The sequence below is a fragment of the Sinocyclocheilus rhinocerous genome, unplaced genomic scaffold (assembly GCF_001515625.1).
Source record: "Sinocyclocheilus rhinocerous isolate Xijiao unplaced genomic scaffold, SAMN03320098_v1.1 scaffold366, whole genome shotgun sequence".
Classification (NCBI taxonomy): domain Eukaryota; kingdom Metazoa; phylum Chordata; class Actinopteri; order Cypriniformes; family Cyprinidae; genus Sinocyclocheilus; species Sinocyclocheilus rhinocerous.
Window position 1 is genome coordinate 1,134,056 of NW_015660877.1, and position 11,392 is coordinate 1,145,447.

Sequence of the window (11,392 nt, forward strand, 5' to 3'; positions counted from 1 at the left end):
AATTGTTATCAATTCTGCCATAATTTTTCAGGCTAAACAGAACTTTTATTTGAATGTTATAGTGAAGACCCTTTAAAGAATTTATTTGCAGATCTCGATGAAGTTCATGTGGATGTACTCATATAGTCAGCAGACACTGAAAAAAACATGAGCATCAACTGTACAGCTCTAATTTTGACTTATTTTCCAAATTCCATGACATTCTGCTCTATAAATTCTGTTTTAATGACTGGATAATACAATTCATTCTGTGTTTTCTAAACTACGAAAATCAAGGCCCTTATAATCATGTAACTCAGATGTAATGCCAATTCAGATGTACTTTTTTATGACCATTAATTAGGTAACAACAACTCTTTGAGTGCATTCAGAATTAACACATTGAAACCAACCATTAGAAATTCCTTTGTGTTTATTTATAGGACGAGTCCATTTAAAGAGCACTGCTTGTACTGTAGTTAAAAATGTTAGGCACCCAGCAGACACATCTACAACATTTCAATGCTCAGACATTTCAATGGAAACACTCTAAGTGAGCCCAGTGGCTCTGAGGTGCATTCAGGCACATGAGAATGACTCTGTGCCAGTCCACCAGCTGCACAACCTCACACTGAGCATCTGCATGTACCTGTTTAATGTGAGTAATTACAGCCAGCTGTTTCTCAGTTATGTACAGAAATATTACAGCAATTTCATTTTATTAACAAGCTCCTTTTTGACTTGACTTTAAAGAAATTAAGTAGAGCGGCACCTCTAAGAACAGTCAATTTCTAGTAATCATTCCCTTACTCTGTGATGGTCGAAAGGAAAAGGTTTAGCACATTCTGTTTGGTCCATTGTTAAGAAAAAGGGATTATTTTATATATTTCTGTTTAAACCACATTCAGTGCCTGTCACAGCAGTCTTTCATTGTGGTTTGAATGTTTTTTTTTTATTATTTGAAATTTTTCTTTCTTTTTTTCCCTGTCAAACAGTATCCTAAAAAGCTCAACATGACACAGTGGGTATTTGTTTCTGCTTCACAGGATAATTATATTGAATAAGATTCCAATAGAAGGGAAGATGTGTTCAATCTGAAGGATAATGAAAACATCACAGGAAGCAAGTCTACATCAGAATATCAATTCACAAGATTTAGAGAGAGAAAGAAACCTGACAGTCATTTTGCTCCCCCTCAGTACAACACAAATTTTGGCTAAAATAAGCAGTGAAAAGTAATTCTGTTATTCTATTCAGTTTAAGTAATCTAGTTTCTACAGTGTTCACACAAAAAAAATCATTCCAAATGAGCCAGTTTTGTTAAGTGAAGTGGATTTTTACAGATATCCCATTCACAGTAGTGTAGAGAGCAGTGAACACTGCACAAGATCATGTGAATCGGAACATAGTTAGTGTTTTCTGTTTTCTGTCTGGCTGCTATGTCCAGTGGTCCTGGTCATTCCTCATTTATTTGTTTTGTGACTGACATCCCATGCTGCATTAGTTTCTGTTAGCTATCCACAGTAGGATCTTCATCAAAAAATTATGCTCTTTGTTTTCCTTAAGCTGATTGTCATAGAATTCTTGTACATTAGTATGAGATGTGTTTCTTATGAGAGAATCAAGCAAGTGCTTAAGTAATTACCGCTAATGTTATTCACTGCCATTTAAATGAGCTGTGGTGCTGGAATATGAATTGTGCCATTCATAGAGCGAAGACAGGAGCCTAATATTTATTCATGCTCGTCCTCTGAAAGTTTTGGCTCTATAAATGTATACAGAGCAGCTCGGATTATTCATTTCAACTCGTGTTTCATTCCCTGTCAACCTAGGTGCAATTTAGCTGATGACACACTAGAAAATTCAACTCATGTCCAACCATTTGTACATTACCCAAATGTTGTTTTTAAAAATGCAATGTACAATTATTCTTCTAGTAGTCTTGTAATGTCTTCAGCAGTGCCAGATGAGGAAACAACCAACTTTTCCGAATAATATTGGCCTTCGTCTGAAGCTTTGCTGATATTTCAATCTACAAGCGATTTTTACTGCTTTGATTCTTGTTTTTCCAGTTCAAATGTTGTGGGGGAACCGACTTCACGGACTGGCAGGTGAACATGTATCATAACTGCTCTGCTCCTGGTCCTCTAGCGTGTGCGGTGCCTTACACCTGTTGTCCGAGCAAGGTTTGTCTATGAATATGTTTTCATGTCAACCTACAGTTTACAGTGTCAACTTATACACACATGCACACACCGCTCATTATGTTATGTTTGCTGTTTAACACTACTCTTACAACAAGTCCCTAGTGAAAAATAAAAAATACCCTGCAATTGTACTTTTAGTATACTAAACTGGTATACTTGAAGTCTGCTAAATTAGAACAACCAATTTTGCACTTAATGCACTTTAATTGTGCAGAAGTAGTTCTGAAGTTCAACTAAAGATATACTAAAGTATATTTGATTGTGCTAAAGTGGAACATTTGCAAGCACACTTCATGGAACACTTAAAATATCTTGCATTTAAAGACTGATATTATTCAAAGTTCATACAATCCTCATCAATAGGGACATTAAAACACATTTTAGGCTTAAAATTAAGAAATGTGCACAAGTAGTACTCTAAATAAAGTTTAATTATAATTTTTATATCAGTAAGTCTCGAGCAATATGTCAGTAAATATGTTAATAGTTTTGAACTATACTTAGTATGAAATAAATGTATTTTAAATATATTACTTTTTTACTAGGGATATTATGCACAAAAAAGGGTTATGCAGAAAAAGGTACTGTAAAACTGTAAAGCTATACACACATGCACACACCGCTCATTATGTTATGTTTGCTGTTTAACACTACTCTTACAACAAGACCCTAGTGAAAAATAAAAAATACCCTGCAATTGTACTTTTAGTATACTAAACTGGTATACTGGAAGTCTGCTAAATTAGAACTACCAATTTTGCACTTAATGCACTTTAATTGTGCAGAAGTAGTTCTGAAGTTCAACTAAAGATATACTAAAGTATATTTGATTGTGCTAAAGTGGAACATTTGCAAGCACACTTCATGGAACACTTAAAATATCTTGCATTTAAAGACTGATATTATTCAAAGTTCATACAATCCTCATCAATAGGGACATTAAAACACATTTTAGGCTTAAAATTAAGAAATGTGCACAAGTAGTACTCTAAATAAAGTTTAATTATAATTTTTATATCAGTAAGTCTCGAGCAATATGTCAGTAAATATGTTAATAGTTTTGAACTATACTTAGTATGAAATAAATGTATTTTAAATATATTACTTTTTTACGAGAGGAGTCACATTTATATGACTCTAGTTTGTCATAAAGCACATGCACAATACCATTTTCATTGGAGTCAGTAAGGTTTTATTGGAGCCAATAAGGGTTTTTGTTTGTTTGTTTGTTTGTTTTTAAAGAAATTAATGCTTTAATTCAAAAGCAAAAACACATTAAATTGATCAACAATGACATTAAAGACTTCTTACATTGTTACAAAAGATTTTAAATAAATGCTGTTGTTTTGGACTTTGTGTTCATCAAAGAACCCTTAAAAATGTAATCACAGTTTCCACAAAAATATTAAACCGCACAAATGTTTTCATGAGCAAATTCAAATCAGTATATTAGAATGATTTCTGAAGGATCATGTGACACTGAAGACTGGAGTAATGATGCTGAAAATTCAGCTTTGCCATCACAGGAATAAATTACACTTTAAAATATGTTCAAAACAACAACAAAAAGCTGATATTTTAAATTCTAATAATATCTTCCAATATTACAGACACATCTTTCAAAAAAATTAAAATCTGGTGTGCACATTAGATCAAATAGTCAAATTAATGTGTCTGAAGCTGCAGTCATGAATTCATTTGGTGTCCTGTTAACACAGAACGTTAACTCATGTTATTGCAGAGTCCTCTTATCTCCAGGATCTTTTTGAAAATGTTTCATAAACAAATATTGCTGTATGTCTGTAAACTTTGGCATAGTCGTTGCTGTCGGCTGTCGAATAACCTACATAAATAAACCTTCTGTTAACGAAATATAATCCTAGCATTTTTAAGTGTAGTTTAAGTGTTAGCGCTTAAATTGAATGGAAGCAAATACTTAAATTCTAAATTTAGATCAGCCCTGGTTCACTTGACGGGAAACAAAAGCATTTATTTCTTTTGTGAGTCTTTCAGGAGGTTACTGTTTGCTCACTTGAAAGGAGATCTAAAGGGAGAAATGTGGGCAGATGGAAAGCATTAAAAAAGGTCATTTTGTGTTTCTCAGCATTCCCCATTTTGTTTTGTCCCATTTAAGCTCTGCTCATATCTAGGCGCCCCCTCACAAATAACTGGCACATTCCAAATTTTACAGGTGCAAAAACAATGGCACTACATCCAGTGAACTGGGAAAGATTTAAGTGTTAGCGCTTAAATTGAATGGAAGCAAATACTTAAATTCTAAATTTAGATCAGCCCTGGTTCACTTGACGGGAAACAAAAGCATTTATTTCTTTTGTGAGTCTTTCAAGAGGTTACTGTTTGCTCACTTGAAAGGAGATCTAAAGGGAGAAATGTGGGCAGATGGAAAGCATAAAAAAAAGGTCATTTTGTGTTTCTCAGCATTCCCCATTTTGTTTTGTCCCATTTAAGCTCTGCTCATATCTGCTTTCAGTTTCACAAATAACTGGCACATTCCAAATTTTACAGGTGCAAAAACAATGGCACTACATCCAGTGAACTGGGAAAGAACTTTGTCCACACATCATACTTTTGAAATGATGCATGAAGTGTTTTTCTGCTCAGGTTTTCCAGTTTTTATAATACCCAGTTGCTTTGCTTTACTTTTGTTCGTTTATGGAAAACGTTGAGCTCATAATGATCCTATGTTATCTGGATCATTCCTGTGTTGTGTACATTTGAAATCTATAACTGCTGAAAGTGAATATTATTGTGTTATATTTTAAGAAGTATGTCTATAAATGGGTACTAGACTTTCGAAAATATGCTCTGATGAAGCATTGATTGATAGCTTGATGATTTACACAATGGCAATAGCATGAACAAGCTGTCTAACAGGATGGAAATAAAGAGCTAGAGCTAGCCATTGCCCAGTGAGGGGCTGAGAGTTCGTTTACATGAGTATCAATTTAGGCTGGAATATTTGTGCTGCTTTTGTCGTGCCAAAAATGATATCACTTCCTGGTGGAAGGGACCTGGCTTTTGTTAAATCATAGTTCACCTAAAAATGTTGATAATTCTGTCATAATTTACTCATCCTCGTGTCATTTTAAACCTGTGTGACCTGTTCTGGAACACAAAAGGAGATCATTTGATAATGCGGCAAACAACATTAGCTCTCATTCACTTTCATTGTATAGAAAAAAATCTAAATATATTTTTTGTGTTCCCCAAATCTGAAATGTCTTATAAAGTCCATTATATGACATATGATGGGGACGTGAAAATGTGCTGCTTAACAGGAATTGACCCATCTGCAAGTCTGGAAGTGTCTGGAAGATATTGTTACACCATGTGCTGATAAAGACGGAAGCTATTTTTGTTAGTTTCTTGCGCATTTATTTTCTTGTCATTCTCAACACAAGCCAGAGCATTCGTAACAAGACCCAGCTTGAAATTACATTTATCTGAATATTAAAAGAGCCCATTTTTGGAGTTGCATAGGACAGTTAAAAAATAGGTCCTCTAAAGTGCGATACTAAAGCAGGTCTTACAGTCAAAAAGGACATTCATTTTTCATTAGTTTTGGAAAAAGCACAGAGCTTGTTTGCCGACGTCCAGCTGTGTGCAGATTACCTATGGACAAGCATTACCTCATCACTACTTCAGTCTAAGACAAAGCAATGCTGCTGTCTATATATGAAGATTACATCAGAAAGTTTTGTCTGAAATCAAATAGCAGAATGTAATCTGAGGGCATTACCTTTAATACCAATGAAATGATCTTTAATCCCACTCCATTAAGCCTGATGGAGAATGGAGATCAATTTGTTGATTGTTGTTTCTTTGCTTCTAAATCAGATTACAAGATATGAAATCTTATATCACTTCACCAGCTCGGTGTATGAAGAAATAAATTGTAGAATATTTTGGCAGATGCATCTTCCAAAAACAAAAATCCCAGTGCAAATGCAAATATATTGACATTTGATTCTCATATTTGATTTGATTCTGCTACATTTTTTTCCTAAGTGATAAAGTATATTATCCTAAGGCATTGTGCCTACAAGGTTTTGATATCACAGTCATTTTGACTGAATTTCCTCAAGGTGCCTTAGTTGCAACAATGTCTGCTTATCGTCTTAGATACACAGTTGTTGCAAAATGAAACAAGATGTTGATAACTTATCTGCCTATTTGTTTGTAGACCTCATATTAAATAAAAATCACACATCAACACAAATATGTTGAGATTAAAGGAGGTTTAAAATTCTCAATCCACACATCAGTTTGTCTTTTTGGGTTGTCTCCTGATGTATGTTTTCCAAATGTAAATTGTTGGTCATCGGTAAACATATTACATTGAAAACTCTATATATGGAACATTTTCCATTTAAATGAGGTCATGCCACACTGATTTAAAGAGATACTTCACCCCCAAATTAAAATGGTCATAATTTGCTCACCCTCATGTTGTTCCAAACCCTTATGATTTTGTTCATCTTTGAATCAAAAGGTAAAATATTTTGAATGAAATCTGATAGATTCCTGTCCCTCCATTGAAAGTTCATACAACCGAAAAAGTTCATAAAGACATCAGGAAAGAAACCCATATGAATCAAGCAGTTCAGTCCAACTTTTATGAAGAGACGCTATCACTTTATATGATGAATAGATTTAATTTAAGCGTCTATTTACTTAGAAACATTTATCAATGCACATAGAGCACATTGACTGAAAGTTGCTTGAACTTTCAGTGACGGGATAGAAATCTATAATTTCATTAAATATCTTCATTTGGGTTTCAAAGACGAACCAAAGTCTTATGAATTTGGAATGACATTAGGATGAGTAAATGATGATAGAATTTTAGTTTTTGAGTGAACTAACCATTTAAATGTCATCAAAATGTGTACAGTTACTCACAGAATGACATCAGCTTAATTTATAAAGCGTAGTAGTCTTATCACCACATTAGGTTAAGACTAAAACCTCTATAACTTAGAATGACAAAACAGGGATCAAAACTAGTGTAATGGAAACATGTTTTGTAGAGAGTACGCTAGTCATTAATCAGCACCAAGTGTAATTTCATACCTATGATACAGCGGGTTGGGAATGTTAAATGTCTTCCCCACAAAAGGTTTTGCTGTTTGCCAAATCGGTACTTTTACATAATCTCACAGCTGAATAAACCATTAGCTACTGTATGCATCTAGGTGTTTTACTTTCATAAAAATATTAAGACTGCATTTGCTTGTGTATTACAGCCTTCTGAAGTTGTTAATACTTTGTGTGGATACAAGGCCCTGGAGAAAGAGGTATGTGCCCTGATCACACCTCCTTGAATGAAGAAAGTTAACGTAGCTTATAAGTGCATTCTGATATAAGTGCTGTGTGTCCTGTGTCAATCCACCTGGTGTAAATACATTCATTTGGAGGGGTCAAAGGTCTGATCATCTGAGAAGAGCGATGAGAAACGCCTTTGAATTTTAACAGGCTGTGAGGATATGCAACACCTCAGATGAATGATGATCTGCCTTATAACTGCATCCAATTATCTCTCATTTTCAATCAATCACTTTATAACACTAGTTGTTAATGAGACATAAAGTGATGGCAGTTTTTTGACACTGCAATGTAATAACATTTCTATTGCCTGACCTTTGCCCGCAGAGGATAGAAAATATAGATTTGATCTACACCCGTGGTTGCACTAATGCCGTCTTCATTTGGTTCATGGACAACTGTAAAATCATGGCTGGACTTCTTCTGGGCATCTTAGTTCCTCAGGTAAGACTTGTGGTTGTCAGTGAAGAAGATTCAGATTGTCTGCATAAGACTTTTTAATAATACAAATTATCTACTTTACATAAAACATACATGCTCTTATCACTTTTAATTAAAAGTCTGTAAGCTTGCCAGCAACAAAAATGACATTTTTCTTTGGCTGTAAGAACCTTTCAAAGTGTTTGAGGAGTTCAAAATAAGAGTTGTGACAGCAATTAATGTAGTTTTAAATGGTTTTCACAAGGGTGTTGTGTGTGGGGGGGGTTTGTCTCACTCAGACATGCTTTTTTGCATTGAACGTCACAAAATCGGTAGTACCCCAGCACTCAGTTTTTCTTACTCATTCTTAGAAAAGAATGTGAACAAAATTCTATTCAATTTTCACTTTAGTAGGACGTTATTAGATTTAATTGTGTAAATGTGCTATATTTAAAGTTTGTAATACTACTACTAATTATTATTAGCATTATTAATACGTTATTATTCATATTCATATATTTACTTTGACAGAACTTTCCAAAACAAAAAAAGGCAATAATTTTTCTCCTCAAAAGACCAAGAATTTGATTTATGAGGATATTTCATCTAGTCTTTATTCAGGTTTCATCATTATCTGTGCCCACTCATAAATTCAGTGTAATTAAGAAACCTTTTATAAAGTATCCTCTCATTAAGTGTTTTCCACACTGATTAAGAGGTGGGTGGTGAGAGGCGTGGTTTGAATGAATTTCAATATTTCTCAAAAGAGTACCATGAGTAGACGGGTTTTCAACAAATTAGCAGTCTAGAAATCCGATTCACTTTCAAAAGCAGCCTCTAATGTGCAGCTGTTTCTGTGTGTCCCCCCACTTTAACCAGTGTTAAAGAGGTGCCTTGATGCCCTGAAAAACACCACAGCACAGTCCCAGATGTAGATTATCATAATCACATAAATTCTGAATCCTTTTTGTAGTAATTTAAATAATGCTGCACCTTTGATAATAACCCACCAGCACAGAAAGCACATGCACACCAAATGTAATTTAAGTCTTTCTTATAAAGGCTCTGGATGGTCTGCTGGACGGCGGAACCCAGGAGACCAAGTACCAAAGCAAGTGGGCCAAATGCTGCAAATGCATGCCTTTAACTGACTGAGTGCAAACTCATAAAAAAAAAAGGATTTATACAGATACTATCATGTGCTGTGGGTGAAATGAACTGTTTGTAGCTCTGCAAAACTCAACCGTGCTGTTACTTTTGTAATATCAGCCACAGACACATTGATGCAAGCAATTTTTGTAGTGTCAATATCATTTTCGCAGTTACTCCCAGGATTCATTATTTCATCTGTCAGCTGAAAATGGGTAGTTTTTTGTATCAAAATTTAATGATACTAGGACTGACCTTCTGTCTCAGGACTAAATCAGATCTGAAGCAGTGCACTAAAGATGCGTCATGTTGACAGTCAGAATGCCTTTAGATTTAACACAGCTTAGTTGTGTTTAACAGGGAAACTGTTTTGAAAATTAGCACCCTGTCAGTCTCAGGTAATGCAAGTCAAGGTTTCTTTTTTCCAGTGCAAACAGTGCTTCACATAAGTGAACTTCTACCATTAAAGTCTACAAAAACAGCAGCTACATCGATCATAATAAGAGTGCTGTTTCCTTTGTACATTGTGTCTAAGATGAGTAATAGTATAAATCCTGACTATAAAACATTTCCACATTTAAAAGCTGTGTAAATCCAATCCTTTAGTTCACCATATTTGCTGTAAAACTTTTTTTATTTTATAATTGTTTTACTTCAGATTGAGTCTTTACCTGAAATGGGTTGTTCCTCTTAATTTTTAATAAAATACAGCTAAAATACATACTTATTATGAGCTGATTATTTTGTAATCTGGGGATTTGAATGTCCATCGTTTACATGTTGTGCTTCTCGTGATATTTTTATTTTGTCTAGATTCTTTTTCAGACGCAACATATTTCTGTCAGAGCTGCATGTGTATGTCTTACTGTATATATCTTTGTCAAAAGTGTTTTTTTGCCAAATGGTGATGGTTTTTATATTCTCCTCTATTCTGTTGTCTGCTGTGTCTTTTTAAGCATGAAAATATCTTGACCTGTTTTTATAATAAATACATAAGATGGATGTTTCTTGTCATCAAATGACAAGAGAATCATCTGATGGCATATTTATTTAAATGCACCAAATATTGCATTCACATTCACATTTTTCAGTGAAAGATAATTGCAAACAAGCAGGTTGAAGTGAATAATGATATTAAGCCTTAACATTTTTCTGTTCTTTTTTTAATGTGATTTCAATGACTATATCTTGACCTGACTGTTAAAGCTTGAGTATTGCCCTGAACACAGTGAGTGTCCTGCCGAATGAATGAATAAATGATGTTTACAGAGCTGTGTTCTGCTGCTTCAGTGGATCTTCTTGTCTGTTCTCTGTCATGCTGGTTGTTGTGTTTGCAGGGGGACTGCAGCACTCTCAATATTGCACTTTAGACATGGTCTGCTATGGTCAATATGTGGCAGTCTGTGTTTTACCGACTTATTTGTTCCATTTCCTTTATCTCTTTTAAAACAGTAAACAAATACAGTCACTGTTTTTATAATAACAAGTTCCACAGGTTTTGATAAAGTATGTTGGACGTTCTCAATGCTTGTGATTGGGCATCCTTTCTGTTTCATAACTTTTACATGTATGAAAAGGAGGATCAGTTTGGTCTTTAAAACATTTTCTGTACCTATAAATATGATCATAAAATATGATCATGTATAAAGAAATATCAAGTATTATAGCTCCTATTCATATATTGAGTTAGATTACAGCTTCCTCAGTAATTTCTCCCCATTTTGCCTAATAGGTTAGAACATCAAGCCGAGCTCTGTACCAGATTTACCATAAAAAGTTTTTTTAAATAAATGTTTCTGAATGTCAAAATAGGAAGAAATCAAATGGGTTCTTGCAGTCATCTCAACACGGCATCTTCTAAAATGTGCCTCTTGATTTTTGGTTTGTCAAAAGAAGGAGGAGTGATGATGACCACTGCCGTTGCTGCAATCACAAACCATTGTAGGAGAAGTTCTGATCTGATCACTGTGAGGAGGTACGTTAAAATCAGTCCCACTTGCTTACATTTCATCAAAGAAACGTGCATTTTTGATAGGCTGCTTCTATTGCATGTGAATGAAACTTTAAGTTCTCCTGTGGAGTGAAAAGAGGCTTTTAGGAAAGGTAGTGAAAAAGTCTTGACTGCAGCCTGGGACTCAAAGGTTCATATTTCTTTTATAGTAAGGGTGAAAGAGAATTTCATAGAAAATTCAACTTTTATGAAGTCCAGTGTCATCCAGCAGGTAAGTGACCTCCATTCAGAGAAGGCATAAAAGGAATGTAAGTTTGTCATGCGTAATTTACTAGAATTT

General features: G+C 34.5%; 1 protein-coding gene across 1 annotated transcript in view; it reads left to right on the forward strand.

Annotated features, from left to right (window-relative positions):
• tspan15 (tetraspanin 15) overlaps window positions 1-9,776 on the forward strand; it is a 17,860-nt gene extending 8,084 nt beyond the window's left edge. Inside the window, exons 5-8 of the mRNA XM_016534678.1 lie at window positions 2,052-2,165; window positions 7,454-7,504; window positions 7,860-7,995; window positions 9,766-9,776. Coding sequence (XP_016390164.1) covers window positions 2,052-2,165; window positions 7,454-7,504; window positions 7,860-7,995; window positions 9,766-9,776 — 312 coding nt within the window. The remainder of the gene's footprint in view (window positions 1-2,051; window positions 2,166-7,453; window positions 7,505-7,859; window positions 7,996-9,765) is intronic.
• Window positions 9,777-11,392: the final 1,616 nt, after the last annotated feature.